Source organism: Mustelus asterias, chromosome 24, assembly GCF_964213995.1.
Source record: "Mustelus asterias chromosome 24, sMusAst1.hap1.1, whole genome shotgun sequence".
In the NCBI taxonomy this organism is placed as follows: domain Eukaryota; kingdom Metazoa; phylum Chordata; class Chondrichthyes; order Carcharhiniformes; family Triakidae; genus Mustelus; species Mustelus asterias.
In genome coordinates, this window is record NC_135824.1 from 25040615 (window position 1) to 25057475 (window position 16861).

The window sequence follows — 16861 nt, forward strand, 5'->3', positions numbered from 1 at the left end:
TGATATAAAAACAGAAAATGCTGGAAATACTCAGTGGTCAGTTAACATCCATGGAGCAAGAAACAAAATCAATGTTTCAAGTAAACGACCTTTCATCAGAGCTGGAAAAGGTTAAAAGTGTACCAAGTTTTAAGTGAGTACAGGGGCAGGAAAAGGGTTAGGGACAAGAACAAAAGGGATGCTCCATGGGCAGCACGGTGGCACAGCGGTTAGCACAGCTGCCTCACAGCGCCAGTGAACTGGGTTCAATTCTGGCCTTGGGTGACTCTGCAGAGTTTGCACGTTCTCCCCGTGTCTACGTGGGTTTATTGATTCAATAATTATATCACCTGCTGCCACTGTTTCAAAAAAAACGATCTCATGTTTAAAGTTAAAATTTTATTTTATTTATGATTGTCACAGGTTGTCTTACATTAACACTGCAATGAAGTTACAGTGAAAATCCCCTAGTCGCCACACTCCAGCGCCTGTTTGGGTACACTGAGGGAGAATTTAGCACGGCCAATGCACCTAACCAGCACGTCTTTTGTCTGTGGGAGGAAACCGGAGCACCCAGAGGAAACCCACGCAGACACGGGGAGAACGTGCAGACTCCGCACAGACAGTGACCCAAGCCAGGAATCGAACCCGGGTCCCTGGCGCTGTGAGACAGCAGTGCTAACCACTGTGCCACTCCTGTGGTGTGGCGTGGAATCAATGGGAAATCCCATTGACAGCGGTGGGACCAGAAGGTCCCGCCACCGGCAAATAGAGCACCATCTCCCGCCGCGAGAAACATGACACGGGGAGGCCAGAGAATCATTTCGTATTCATATGGAGAAGAATCACACAGACTTGAAACATTAGCTCTGTTTCTCTCTCTCCACAGAGGCTCCCAGATATGCTGAGCTTTTCCAGCATTTTCTGTTTTTATTTCAGATTTCCAGCATTTTACAGTAAAGGAGATACACAAACTGAGAAACAATATTCACAGCAAAGCACAGTTAAAACCTTACAGCATAGTTTTTCGGTACATGGAACCTTAACACAAATCAGAAGCAGTGAAAAGAAATGTCAAAATTATGTTTCTCCAGATGCTTCCAGTGATTTACACAATCCTTGATCCAGATGCCCCGACTGTTTCATGTATATGCAGATAATTAACTTTGACAGCGCCATCCGTTACTGGTTTTCTTCATTAATCTTCTGAGCCAAATACATCCAGACACCCAGCATGGGGAGCCTCGATACAGCATGCGTAAATATGCAAGTGCTGAGCTTAAACAAGAGATCCAACCCCATTTTAAACAGTTAATATCTTACTCATATATGCAGTTCCCAACAACATTTTCCAAGCAATGAGCAGGTCAACTGTGGAGAAGCTCCGAATACTCCGTTCATTTCTCATTTACAGTTCCAGATCGTTTGGGATTTCCTTTAGTGTGAGGGCAAAAAAAGGTAACCTTCTACCTGGACTTCTGCCAGCTACATCTGAAACCGATGTGCACTCTGTCAAGATTACTTGCCCTTTCATTTTCTCTCACTCCCTGTAGAGACACGTCTAATCTTGGCTCGGTTCTTCTACAAAGTGAACTGTCTTGGGGTCAGGAACATAAAAAGGGTAGAATTCGAGTCACAGACCTGCTTTTTTTGCAATTCCATGGCACCTTTAAGATGCAGTGTTTGAAAGAAATCTGGTATTCCGGTCCAATAATCAAGGAGCAGACACAACCCCGCAAATTAACCAGCCCATTAGCAAGAATTCAAGGAAAAGGATGTGGTGCCAAAGCAAACTCAAGGTGGTGCAGGGCTTCTTGCGAGCTATCCCCAGCATACCCTCTAATTCCATCTTTTACTCTCATTCTATGCTTTTAAAAGTGTACTCTTTTAAACTCTCTAATGGTGTTCATATCTTTCTTTGCACCCTAGCTATGACTGTAACACTATATTGTGCAACTATCCTTTCCTTCTCCCCCATGTACTCTATGAATGGTATGCTTTGTCTGTATAGCGCGCAAGAAACAATACTTTTCACTGTATCTCAATACATTTGACAATAATAAATCAAATAAAAAATGACATGGCATTAGTATTTAAAAGCTCAGTATTGACCACGTGAGCGAATTTGCACCATTTGCAAAAACATTTTTCACTAATTTTGATTTTATCCTTTAGTCATTTACAATGTGATTTCTGACCATTAGATATGGGCGACATTAACAGTTCCTAAACAAAATACAAACAATATCTAATAGAGATGTGTTGACATGTTGCCAACCAGGGTGAAATTTAATCCTTTTCTGGTAATAAAAAACACGTTTGAAGTGGATATTTATTCACTTCCTCCGTCTAGTCCAGGGCAGGATATGAGCATTCTGCAATACAGTCAGCAGTCAGCTGGCAAGGTAGAAACCAACAAGGGTTTCACATTAAATATGTAAAATGCTTTTGTGGCAGAATTCGGACCTTAGCACTATGCTCGAGCAAGCCCAAAGGCACAGATATATTTCAGTCTGACATTGGGAAGCTTATGTTTTCATTTGGAACAAGAAGCTGGTAAATCGGAAACTCTGAGGCGGAAGCCACCCCCCAACTGAGAGCCAACTGAGCCCCGACAATAGTGTTCCGGGCTCGCTAAACACATTTAAATAAGCCTATCAATATAATTACGTTAGTAAAAGAGGCCCAGGAAGATCGCGACCGGCCGGGCATGATTCCCATTATTGGCCTCCCGTTCAAATTTCCCGCCCTGCTACACTACTCGACCAGCGCAGCAGGGTGGGAAAATCGCGCCCACTATGTGTCCGTGTGTTGATATCTTCTCATCGCTGAGCTAATTCTCAGATTGTATTGAAGGAGGTAAATAAAAACACCCTTCAGGCTCAAAGTCAATTTGTATTCCGTTATGAGGATATGACAGAAAATAATTTAATTGCGATAAACTACTTAGCGTTACCTTTAAGTAGGTGCATTTCCACTTTTAATGTACTTCCTATAATTGGATGGAAGCATTGAGATTGTGTTCAAAAGGTTTGCGCCAAAATGGAAAGGCAATTTATTCTGTTGTAACTGTTTAAAATACTAGGAGGCTCCAGGTTGCCTCCACTTTGAAATAAGACAAAGAAAAGTGGCATTTGTGTTAATTGTTGTAAAGTTCAACCTGTCTTTTAATCATCAAAACGGAACAACAATTTTATATGAAGCAAATACAGAAAGTACCTTAAATATTACGCCATATATTTCTTACTAATTTAAGTGAACACATTAAATAAATATGCATTTGGAAACAGGAGCATATAATCATGCAAACTGATTAGAACACAATACTTCAGGTGAAAGGCTTCTGTAAAAATTGACGCCATTTTAAGTCTGAACCCAATTTAATGTTTTCAGGAAAAGAAAAAGAACATCTCTTTTTTTCCCAGCTTTATGACATTATTGGTGTTCGATTTTAAGTGCGCAGCATTTAAATTGTCAGTTGGAGGTAACAACAGTGAATCGGAAAAGCTTGTGCACAGATTATTTTACAAATGCTGCGTTATTCTGAAACCTGGTCAGATATTAATACTTATAGGCACCTGAAATTATTATTCAGATAAATTAGAATTGAAGGTCTCGAGACCAAGCATACAATGAAATATACATACCCGAATGCCTGTGAAAATAATAAATCTCCGAATTTCATTTAAAAACTCACCTAAATTTCAAACCAGCAAACAAAACTACTTTTATGTTTAAATAAACTTAAATACCTCTGTACTTATATTGAATTCGCTGCGTGTATGTTGGGTAAGTGTTCCCTTCATTTTTACCATTAAAAATTTTGCCTTTTACAATTTTTTCCTATCCATTTGAAATGAAATTTCTTGGCTGAAATTCTCCCATCTCGCCCGCTGTGAAAATTCGGCGACCGTTCAAAGGTCTGTTGAGCTTGGGCAGGAAGTCTTGGGGTGCACACGGCCGGAGAATTCTGCCCTTGTCTTTAGACTCTCTCCCATTAAGTACCATTGGCCGGAATTCTCTGGCTATTCACACACCGCCCGCCACTGCCAAATCTCTGCTCACTGCAGCGGGACTGGAGAATCTGGCCCATTGATTGGCTGAGACACAGGAAATCTTGTCCCAAACCTGTGTCATTTCTGGTCTGTAAATGATCCAGTTGATTTGTCTTCTAATTCTTTTTTAAACTGGCCCCTTTATCTGACCCTTGGTGTCCTCGTGCATTAGTCACTGAAAGTAAGCACATAGGTACAGCGGGCAGTAAAGAAGGCAAATGGTTTGTTGGCCTTCATAGCGAGAGGATTTGAGTATAGGAATAGGGATGTTTTGCTGCAATGGTGTAGGGCGTTGGTGAGGCCACACCTGGGGTATTGTGTGCAGTTTTGGTGTCCTTATCTGAGGAAGGATATCCTTGTTATAGAGGGAGTGCAACGAAGGTTTACCAGGTTGATTCCTGGGATGACAAGCCTGTCATATGGGGAGAGACCAAGTTGGTTAGGATTGTATTCATTGGAGTTTAGAAGAGTGAGAGGAGATCTCATAGAAACGTATAAAATTCTAATAGGATTAGATAGGGTAGATTCAGAAAGAATGCTCCTGATGGTGGGGTAGAAGTAGGGGTCATAGTTTGAGGATAGGGGGTAAACCTTCTAGGGCTGAGGTGAGGAGAAATTTCTTCACCCAGAATTTTCAGAATTCACTGCCGCAGGAAGTAGTTGAGGCCAAAACATTGTGTGATTTCAAGAAGAAATTAGATACAATTTTTGGGGCTAAAGGGATCAAGGGATAAGGGGGGGTAGGTGGGATCAGGATATGGATTTTGATAATCAGCCATGATCAGAATGAATGGCGAAGCAGGCTCAAAGGGACCGAATGGCCTACTCCTGCTCCTATTGTCTATGTTTCTATGACTTCCACCCTTGCCACCTCATTTATGTTTAATCTTAAATTTAATTTAATTTTTAACAGAAAGGGATTTTTGAAAAATATGCTCAATGTAAATTTTAGACTAATCTTATAAACCACCATTAATTAGACCAGTAAACTGGAATACTCATAGAGAGGGACACATATATGAAGAGATCTGCATCTGGCCTGAATGTCTAGAAAAAGGAATGTGCATCCACTATGTGTGATTCAATATTCTGCCCAGCTTCCCAAACTGGTGTGTAATTTTTGAATAAAAAAAGGAATGTTGGACAGGGAAGCTTACTTCCTTTTGAGTGCACAAGCATCCCAATATTGATACACTGTACCTCTCGAGTCCGGAGGTCCATTGTTCTGAAACACCGGTTGCCCAGAAGTGTTTTTTGAGTAGCCCCTTTATGTTATCGGCATCTCTTAGTACCGTTCTTTGGGAACAGAAACATGGGAGATTCTGGCTGGAATTTTCTGGTCTCACACGCCCCGCTACTGCTGCCAGAAAGAATGGAGAATTTGGCACTATTCTCCACTCATAGCAGAGGGACTGGCTAATCCCAGCCACGGGCAAGGTTGGAGAATTCCGGCCACAGCATTTGGATAAGTATAACCATTTTCATTACTGCTTTACAGGCCGGAATGTCAACCACCATTCACACCGACGCGATTTTCCCATCCCGCTGCAGTGAACGGAGATTTGGCTGGGCGCCGAATTCTCTGACCTCACTGCAGCGGGAGCGTGGCGTGAGCGGCCAGTAAGATCGCTCCCATAATGTTTATCACTGGTTGATGTTACAGGTAAATGTTTATGTCTGCAGTATTTTCCGGTTCACACACTTGTGATTAGGCATCCTAATGTCGTTCCCCATAATTCAGAAAATCCTGAAATCTGGGAACAACAAGCAGTCTGGGCTGGAGAGGTAACGGTGTATTTAAAATTCTGCAGTGAAAAAGAATGTCTTGAATCTACACTCCTGGAATGTAATAATGCAATAGAAACAGTTGTCCATTCAGACAAAGCAAAGCAAAGTGGCAATTAGGGTTGTGTGTTGGTTCATTGAACTTCAGGTTCCAGCATCTTATGACAAATAGGCTTAGACAAGTGCCATAAAACTTAATTTCCCCGCGGTGCCTTTCCAAACTAGAACTTGCCATTATGAAGGAAGCAGGCAGAAGGGTGTGGGAGGAGTGAAGTGGTAAAGGCATCAGTAAACAGAAATTCATAGACTAGAATCATATAATTTATACAGTGCAGAAGGAGGCCATTCAGCCCATCAAGTCTGCACTGATGTTTACCCAGATTTACCCCATCATCCTAAGTGTTAACCCTGCTAATCCCCCTAACCTACCTTTGGATACTAAGGGGCAATTTACCATGGCTAATCCACCTAACTTGCACATCTTTGGACTTTGGGACAAAACCGGAGCACCCAGAGGAAACCCAGGGAGAATGTGCAAACTCAACACAAACAGTCACCCGAGGTTGGAATTGAGCCCGGGACCCTGGCGCTGTGAGGAAGCAGTGCTAACCACTGTGCCAAATTAATCTGGATCATTTACAGATGATAAATGACAGGTTTTGGACAAAGGGCTGGATTCTCTGACCTTGCTCGCAGCTGGGATTCTCCAGTCCCGCTGCAGTGAATGAAGATTTGGTTGAGCGCCAAATTCTCCGCCCTCGCTGACAGATGTGGTGGGACGTGAACGGCGGGAGAATTCCAGCCAAGGTTTCCTGCTCATCATCTCAGTCAGTCACTGGTGCTTAATGGGAGAGTGTCCAAAGACAAGAAAACTAATTTCATATGGTTAGGAAAAAGTTGCACAGGACAAAACGTTTACATGGCAACACCAAAGAGCATCCTTTTCCAACATACATGCAAAAACACCTTCCCTTTATGATTAGTTTTAGTAAATGGGTCACAGATTAATATTGGTGTAGAGCATAGAAAATTAAAAACTGTCCTCTATTTCAGCATCAAAGCTTCTAGAAGACACATGATTGTAAAACCCATTCTTATTACATTATAGCACAAATATGCCTAATTCTTCTAAGATTGGAAACAATAGATTTCACAGTGAGAGTTCATGTAATTTAATCTCGGGATTCAGAAAGCATCCAGAAACCATTTGAACTTCAATCTAAACATCCATAGTACCACTCAATCGCCTTGTTAAAAACTGCAAAATGTACCACCCGTTATCCATTCAATTTGATATGCCAAATTTCTGAAAAATCGCCTTGCTGAAAATCACATTTGCTTCATACTGCGGGTTTAACAGGGGGTAATTTTCAACTCACCATCAAAGCGTAAAGATATTGTTGCAAGTCAGGCATCTTTACACTTCCCTATATTCCTTTCCAATGAAATGAAAAAGGGGCAGCTCCTATCACACCACCTGACCTTGCAACACCAGTTTGACGCAAGAGCGGTGAATTGAAAACTACCACCCCCCACCCGCCGCCAAAATAAAACTACAACCTTGTAAAAATTGATACAAAATTAAAATAGAGACTTTACATTGCAAATCCATCCCAGTCTACCAATGAAAACTTGCTACTGAACATTCTGTGCAATCATTTTTCATTATGATCCACTTAAGATTCATAGAATCCCTACAGTGCAGAAGGAGGCCATTCGGCCCATCGAGTGCACCAACCACAAGCCCACCCAGGCCCTATCCTATCCCCATAACCCCATACATTTACCCTAGCTAGTCCCCCTGATACGAAGGGGCAATTTAGCATGGCCAATCCACCTAACCCGCACATCTTTGGACTGCGGGACGAAACCAGAGAAAACCCATGCAGACGCGGGGAAAACGTGCAAACTCCACACAAATAAAATGAACAACTCAATTCTTCTCCACAAGGGAATCTACAACTCTCCATGCTTATAGCCTAATGAAAGCAAGGTGGAGTATTATCTGGTTCCATATATCACCCTTCCACCATTCATGAAATACGTGAACAACTTTGTCAGACTCTAGAAAGTTCCAGAAGGCTCAAATATAATCAAAACCAAGCAATTAAATGAATTAAAAGATTTGGTCTTACTTTTTCAATAACTCTTTTCCATCTTGATCTTGAAATGCTGCTGATACAAACCACCTCTTCATTCCTGGAAGACAATTTTATTACATTAGGAAAATTATTTGTAGCAGTTTCTGAAGCAAGTTCCAAATATTGATATTCAGAGCAGAGTAATCTGATCATGTACCAACGAGTAAAATTAATCACCACCAACAAGGTCTGTATTATTCTGGTCAAGTCCCCAAACATCAGCTGTACATTTGTGGAAAACACCTGCAAATAATCTTTCATGCCACAATATAAACTTCTATCTTAAGTTGGAAACTTAATAGATTTTAAACAAAAATGAAAGAAAACCGGGAAAAAATGTTCTCTCCTCACCCCCCCCGCCCCCCCCCCCCCTCCATTAGTATAGTAGCAATTGAAATAAGGCAAAGTCGCCATAGTCCTGGATGACCTATATTCCTGAATCATAGAATCATAGAATTCTATGATTCTATGACCCCACTTTGAGGGAGAGAGCTGACTGGTAGTGATTTAGCTGAGGGTCATCACATGTCAGGTGAGGGGCAAGGTTGAGAAGGTAGGGCCTTCATGGATAACCTCAGTCAGTACAGGAATTGACCATGTGCTGTTGGTTTGGCTCTGCATCATGAACTAGCCGTCTCGCTAACTGAGCTACATATGACGCACGTGTATAGAGTCATGGAAAGAATAGTTAGAAGCACCCATGTTGGCACCTGGATCAACTAATCAGAGGACAAATGAGTGTTGCTGCAATCATTTATATATTACATTGCTACTCTTGTCACCACTGATCAACAATTATAACAAAAACACACTCTGCCTTATACATTTGTTTATTCATTCATGGGATGTCGGCATCACTGGTTGGGCAAGCATTTATTGCCCATCCCTGAGGGCATTTAAGAGTCAGCCACATTGCTGTGGATCTGGAGTCACATGTAGGCCAGAGCAGGTGAGGACGACAAATTTCCTTCCCTAAAAGACATTAAAGAACCAGATGGGTTTTTACGACAATCGACAATGCCTTATACAAAAACACGTCAGCTACATTTGCTTAGAAATGTAATGCATCTCTAAGATAACAAAAGGAAAAGTATACCAAGGCACGAGGGCCTGAAACAGTTCCAATACACAATCAATTTATATTATCCACAGTTTAGAAAGATGTGATTGTGAATGATATTCTTCTTGAAGAAAAACATTACTCTTGCTGCAAAGCTGAACATTGAAAAGGTTACTTGCCAACTGCGTGGTTGCAGAGATTTATGGTAAAGACTATTTTCACAAAGTTTCAGAAGCTGCTGACTTTACTGCCATTCTGGAAAAGGTTTAGGAAAACTGCATCCATTGTTGTCTTTATCTAGAGAAGCTAATAATAATTATTGCCATGGAGGCATTTAGAAGAATGTTTCAAGTTGAAGAGATTTTTAGTTCGAACATAATGGGGGCGGAAGGGAGGGGGGCGGAATTTTACGCTCCCACTCCCATGTTCAGGGCACAGAGAATTGAGCAGGAATCCCAAAACAGTGGGATTTCCCGCTTGTTTGTCTCTGCCCTCCTCCAAATTCAAGATCCCCGTTTGCATCTATTTAACTATGCATATCAGGACTTCATGCCTAATAGTCCCTCATATTAAATTGTCCATTCACGTTAAAGTGTGTGAATCACGACAGGTCCCCCGTGACATGTACCTGATAATTAGAACCTGCAGGAAGAACACAGGTGAGAAGGTCATATCCAGGGCAGTACCCTGGCACTGCCAAGTGCTGGGACAGTGCCGGGAGGGGGCGGGTTCGGTGTTTTTTTTTCCTTTACTCAGCAATGGTGCCTTGATCTTTTAAAAGTTGATGTTGCTGGCCAGATGAACTCATTCAGAGCCTGCCCTGCCAACGTTTCATCCCCTTGGATTTTTTTAGTGTCTAAACATTACAGTGGGGAAAATCGAAAGCCCAGCCAGCGAGCTACTCTCCCGCTCTTCCTGCCCGAGATGACACTTTGTCAAGAAGTGGCACAATTCCGCCCAATGATTTTGGTTTATGTGATGAGCATAGCTCCCCAAGGGGCTGTTAGGTGACAAATCACAAGACTTTGACCCAGTGACACTGAAGGAATGGCAATATAGTTCCATGTCAGGATGGTTTGTGGCTTGGAGGGAACTTGCAGATGGTGTTGCTCCTACGCGCTGGCTGTCCTTGTCCTTTTAGATGGCAGAGGTTATGGGTTTGGTAGGAACTGTTGAGAGGGAGCCTTGATGAGTTGCTGCAGTGCACCTTGTCTATAGTGTACACTACTGCCAGTGCACCAGTGGTGGAGGGAGTGAATGTTTAAACTGACAGATTGGGTGCTGAGTAAGAGGACTGCTTGTTCCTGAATAGTGTTAAACTTTGAGTGTTGTTGGAATTGCACTCATCCAGGCAAGTGGAGAGTATTCCATCAGACCCTTGATTTGTGCCTTCATGATGGTCAGAAAACCTTGGGGAGTCAGGAATTACTCGCCACAGAATTCCCAGCCTCTCACTTGCTCGTGTATCCAAAGTATTTATATGGCTGGTCCAGTTCAGTATACAGTCAATGGTAACCCTTTTGCTGTTGTTAGTAGGGTATTCAACAATGATAATGCCGTTGGATGTTAAGAAGAGATGGTTAGACTCTCTCTTGTTGGAGATGGTCATTGGCTGACACTCGTATGACACAAATATTACTTTTAGTCCAGATCTTGCTGCACATGGATAGGGACTATTTCAGTATCTGAGGAGTTGTGAACGATAGCGAACATGGTCATCATCAGTGAACATCTCCACTTTAGACCTTATGATGGAGGGAAAGTCATGGATGAAGCAGCTGAATATGGCTGGGATTAGAACACTACCCTGAGGAACTCCTGCAGCAACGTCCCAGGACTGAGATGATTGATCTCAAATAACATATCACCATCTTCCTTTGTGTTAAATATGACTAGGGGGAACTTCCTGCCCGACTTCCGTTTTTCCAGGGCTATTTGATGCCATGCTCAGTCAAATGCTGCCTTGATGTCAAGGACTGTGTGGGTGTCATTTTTACCTACTCTGCAAGGAAAGGTGCATCGCAACAGGCAGATTGGTATAGTAGGTTTTTCCCTCATGTTTGTGCCCTCACCACCTGCCACAGTAGTACACAGAGATCTCTCACTGCCCACCCCCCAGATATCACCCCCTACACACCCCCTCCCCGGACACAGCCACCCACCTCCGCCCCTCCCCCCCTCCCCCTAGGATCGTTGGCCTCCACCTCTCTCTTTGATTGCTGGTCTCCACCCTCCCCCCACCCACCAATCGCCGCCCCGATACCGCCCACCTAGTGATCACCGCCCCCATTCCCCAACCTGCCCTAGACAATTGCCACCCCAGCGATCCCCAATTGCAGAGCATGCGAATTCCCCCCCCCCACCTCCCCTTAAGCCCGTCCCTTTCAGACCCCACCCTTTCACTTCAGATCCCATCCAGGGTCACAAATGCCAGGGTCACAGGCTGGCAATGCCAGGCTGGCACTGCACGAGACGCACTGCACCCCCTGCCCACCAAGATGTCTCAATGACTTCCGGTCCCAGCGGTGAGGCCATCACATCTGGATTCCTGTTGATGGGGACCATACGTGATCCTCACTGGTGAGGACCTCCACCGGCGAGGCCCGTAAGGCAAGTGAGCCCAGATGAACGTGTCCAGGACTCACTAATCATGTTTAAATACAAATTTAAATATTGAACTCAGCCTCACACCCTTCCTGGATGCGGGGGTGATTATGTCAGCAATCCAGTGCTGTAAGAACATGAGAGGTGAAAAACTGGGCAGGAACCTGGTTTTTCGCCTCACAATCTTACCAGCTCACCGTGCCCATTGACCGGCAAGACGAGCCAATAAGACCACTCCCGCCCAGTCTGGCAGATATGCACTTCACCCTGCTCGATCAGTACTGGTGCAGGAGCAAGAGCCCTTCAAGCCTTCCCTACTATTCAGTACAATCAGAGCTGATCTTCTCCCTCAATTCCACTTTTCCACATTTTGCGCCTATCCAATAACTCCCTTAGTATTTAAAATCTTATTGATCCCGATTTAGAATATAAACAACAGCTGAGTATTCATTGGCATCCTAAAAAAAACTGTTGCTCAGTTTTCTTATTGTGACAGTCAATTGCAGTCTAACTGCCTTAACGTAGAATAGAATCATAGGCGGAATAGGCTCTGGAAAGGGCCAGGGACACTAAAAGCAACCCCTGTTCTTGACTCTGACATATCTTCTCCCATGACCTCCTCCCCATGACCCCCATCCCAGCGCCTCACTCACCTGAGTGTAGGAATCCAACAACAATCCCTTGTCACGATCCTGGTTCCCGGATCAGGACCTACCACTCCCAGAGGCACTCCCAACAATGGATATCTGCCAACCTCCAACTGACCGGCATCTCCCTGGATTTCCAATGCCAGGGTCCTAAATTCTGTGGGCATGGGGCAGGGCTGAAACTGTCCAGTTGTGTACAGAGAAGGAAAAAGCTGTTCGTATCTATATTCTTATCTCCCAATTACTGTTTCTAGTTTATTTATTAGTGTCACAAGTAGGCTTACATTAACACTGCAATGAAATTACTGTGAAAATCCCCGAGTCGCCACACTCGGGCGCCTGTTCAGGCACACTGAGGGAGAATTTACCATGGCCAATACACCTAACCAGCACGTCTTTCGGACTGTGGCAGGAAACCGGAGCACCCAGAGGAAACCTCCACAGACAGAGGGGAGAACGTGCAGACTCCGCACAGACAGTGACCCAAGCAGGGAATTGAACCCGGGTCCCTGGCACTGTGACACTGTGCTCTTGTGCCGCCCAAGTGGTGTTCCACTTTAAGGACGGTTTCCTCCTACAAGACAGGCTCAGATCAGTATTCTTATCATCCAGTTACTGGTGTTCCATTTCAAGGTATACAAGACCAATGCGGACCAACATTAGATCATAGAATCCCTACACAGTGCAGCAGGCCACTCGGCCCATCGAATCTGCTCCGACCACAATCCCACTCAGGCCCTATCCCCATAACCCTACTTATTTACCCTACTAATCCCCTGACACTGAGGGACAATTTAGCATGGCCAATCCACCTAATCCGGACATCTTTGGACTTGGGAGGAAACCTGAGCAGCCGGAAGAAACCCACGCGGTCACAGGGAGAATGTGCAAACTCCACACAGACAGTGACCCAAGCCGGGAATTGAACCTGGGTCCCTGGCGCTGTGAGGCAGCAGTGCTAACCACTGTGCCACCCATAATATTTTTATTTCCCAGTTTTTACTGGTGTTCCACTTTAAGGTATACAAAACCAGTTGAAACCAGTATTCTTATTTCCCTGTTTTTACCTTCTGGGTGTGCTTCACACTGGTTCACCTGCCAGCGAGCAGGATCACATCAGCAGCATTAAGTCAAGCCCTATATACAACTCTTAGACAACTGCTTGTGGCGAACTGTCACAAGAATATTAAGTGCTAATATCAATTCTACTTCCAAAACATGCTGCCTCTAACTAAAATCTATGATTCCATCATTATTAATAATCAATGAATTTCAGCACTATTCAAACAGAATACATGACAGCAAGATAGCAGTTGGGAGTTAACGTGCACACGTTAAAATGATCGCTTGGCAGCTTTAGGTACCTCACAAAATGAAGGAGAGCATAATTGCCACCATAAACATCAAAGAGAAAAATCACTGAAAGTGCATTCGGATTGTTGATATAAAGATGTAGAGATATCTTTATTCTGTGGTGTTCTGCATATGCAGCATCTGATAACTCACTGGGCATTGCAACTCAAAGTTAATGAGAACTGGATGTGGTGGCATGGAAAGGGAGCAGTGTTCCTTCAACAGCTTGTTTCGGGGGCGATATCCCGACACTGATGAAAGAGGCGTAACAACCAACTGATAGAAGAACATTTCAAGTCAGTGTTCGCATTGAGTGGAGTCGGTAGCATTTGCCATTGCTCATAACAATGCCAGTTAAAGGTGTTTGTCATCTCCCCAATGGTTATCTAATGCTGAAATTTCACACAGCAGTGAAAAACAAGGAACAGACCGTGACATTATCCACGATTCTCCCACCCCAACCCGCTAATATTTTGGCGAGTCGGGATGGGAGAATTGTGTGCGCGCGCCGATTCGCAGGATTTGCGCATGCAGCTTCCAGCAACATATATCCGGCGCGGTCGGGACCACGCTGAAAACCGACGGGAACAGCAGGTAAGTAATTTTAATCTTATTTTAATGTGATTATCGGGCCTGGGACTGAATTCTTCGAACTGGCCAGCAAACGGGAGGCTGACAGCTCGGGGCCACTGCGCATGCGCAGAGTTTCGGAACTGTCAGACTCCGGCGTGAATAGGCCCCACCTCCCCCGAGCTTTTAATGATATTCACGGTTGTGGCCTCTGCATTGTACAGAGTGTGGGAGATTCGTGTCTGAAGTTGCACTGAGAAAACAATCGTGATTTACACCAGTTTTCCCGCGAATTCGGCACTTAGAACTTTTTTTGGGAGAATCGCTCCTTTTTTTTTATTCATGCTTTCTTTCTCCCCACTTTACAGATTCAGATGGATTTCTAACTCTTCCAGATGTTGTTTTTTTCAGGTTTGGAGGACAGGTAGTCTCACCTGCTTTGTGTTGACTCAGTTGGTCTTTTTTTTAATTCACTTGTGGGATGCGGACGTCGCTAACTAGGCCAACATTTTTTTCTATTCATTCGTCGGACATGGGCATCGCTGGCTGGGCCAGCATTTATTACCCATCCTTAGTCGCCTTTGAACTGAGTGGCCTGCTAGGCCATTTCAGAGGGCAGTTGAGAGTCAACCACATTGCTGTGGCTCTGGAGTCACATGTCGGCCAGACCAGGTAAGGACGTCAGATTTCCTTTCCTAAAGGACATTAGTGAATCAGATTGGTTTTTCCCACAATCGACAATGGGTTCATGGTCATCAGTAGATTGTTGATTCCAGATATTTTTTAATGAATTCAAATTCCATCCTCTGTCATGGCAGGATTTGAACCCGGATCCCCAGAACATTAGCTGAGTTTCTGGGTTAATAGTCTAGCGATAATACCACTAGGCCATTGCCTCCTTATTACCCATTTATTGCCCATTCCGAGTTTCCCTTGAGAAGGTGGTGGTAAGCTGCCTTCTGGAACCGCTGCATTCCCCAAGGTGCGAGTACAACCACAGCGCTGTCAGGGAGGGAATTCCAGGATTTTGACCCAGCGACAGTGAAGGAACAGCGATAATGGCTCTCCTTCCCCCTTCATGTGGCCCCAGGATTTCTGCAGTTTCCCCCAAAGGAGTTGAGCATCTGCACTTCCAAGAGTTCTTCTTGCCCCATCATCCTGAAGGTCCACCAGAAAAGCTCCAAGACATGTGGTCAAGCAAAGTAGCTAATGTTAATATTCATCACTAACCTGCTCCCCTTTGCCTTCCCATCAGTGCACTAGAGATGGACAGGCAGTAAGTGAAGACAGATCAACAACTGAGAGCCTTTTTACTTCTCCAAGGAATGGCATCACTTATCGGGCTGCAGGCCATCCAGCTGCAGCTTTGGACAGTACCCAGAAAGCCCCACAGCTGACGCCACTGCAGATCCTTGAGGCTAGATTTTCAATCCCAGTCTGAGCAGCAATCCCTGTCAGGAGGTTGAGCAGCGAGCAGTGCCATTGGCACTTTGCAGCAGAGCAAAAGGTGAGCCCACAAATCCAGGCGGGTGAAGGTTAGAATATCTGCAGCATACTTGGGAGGAAAGTGGCACAGTGGTTAGCACTGCTGCCTCACAGTGCCAGAGACCCAGGTTCAATTCCAGCCTTGGGTCACTGTCTGTTGCACGTTCTCCCCGTGTCTTCGTGGTTTTCCTCCAGGTGCTCTGGTTTCCTCCCACAGTCCAAAAATGTGTGGGTTAGGTGAATTGGCCATGCTAAATTTCCTTTTAGTGTGAGGGGAACTAGCAGGGTAAATATGTGGGGTTATGGGGACTGGGCCTGGGAGGGATTGTTGTCGGCGCAGCCTCGACGGGCCAAATGGCCTCCTTCTGCACTGTAGGCATTCTATGTTCTATGAAAAGAGGAGATGCTGAATAGACTCAGCAGGTCTGACAGCATCTTTGGAGAGAACATTTCAGATTTATCTGATCCTTCTACTGAGAAAAGTACACCTGACTAGAACCCAGGGGCAGGGTAAGGAAAAAGAGAGAAACGGAAGGGTGATCCTTGGTTGTGGAGAAGTAGCACACAGAATTGCCAGGATGTAAAAATTAAAAGCAGTATAGAAAATAACCTCATTCTGTAGATTTTTATTTTCGACAAACGTTAAAACGGCTAAATCAAATATGATAAATTAATTGCCAAGACATTGATTTATAAACATGTAGGAGAATATTTTATTCTGGTACCCTTTAACTGTTCACTGAGTGCAAGCCGAGAGGAGGAGTTTGATTTGGTCAACATCCTTCACTACCCACGGGTGTAACAGTTTGAGCTGAGGAGGTGTTACATCAATGGCTGAATTCGTAAGTGTGATAACAGCTGCTGTAATAGCACCTGCTAATAACCTACATCACAGCAAAAACGTTTTTAACCATCAGAATGGAATTTCTTCACGTTTAGTTGGTCTAGCAATAATTATTGCATAATGGTTTATAATCGAACCTGGAAGCGAGAGCTATTTTGAAACTGTCTCACTTGGTTCCCCAATATTCTTTTTTTCAGATCCTTGGATGCAGAACACAAGAGGTGCCTAGGGTTCACAGGGGAGGTGACCCTGCGCGGTGCAGGGCTCGAGGAGTTGGTCAGGATGTCATGTCAGGGGTCATGTGATTCAGAAACATTTCAAAAGCCAATCTGACCCAG

The 16861-nt window shown here is 44.3% G+C and overlaps 1 protein-coding gene across 2 annotated transcripts in view; it reads right to left on the reverse strand.

Annotated features, from left to right (window-relative positions):
• The window catches only part of unc13c (unc-13 homolog C (C. elegans)), a 640043-nt gene that overhangs the window by 466390 nt on the left and 156792 nt on the right, over positions 1-16861 (reverse strand). For both annotated transcript variants that reach the window (XM_078241487.1, XM_078241486.1), the window contains exon 11: positions 7955-8018. In XM_078241487.1, coding sequence (XP_078097613.1) covers positions 7955-8018 — 64 coding nt within the window. The remainder of the gene's footprint in view (positions 1-7954; positions 8019-16861) is intronic.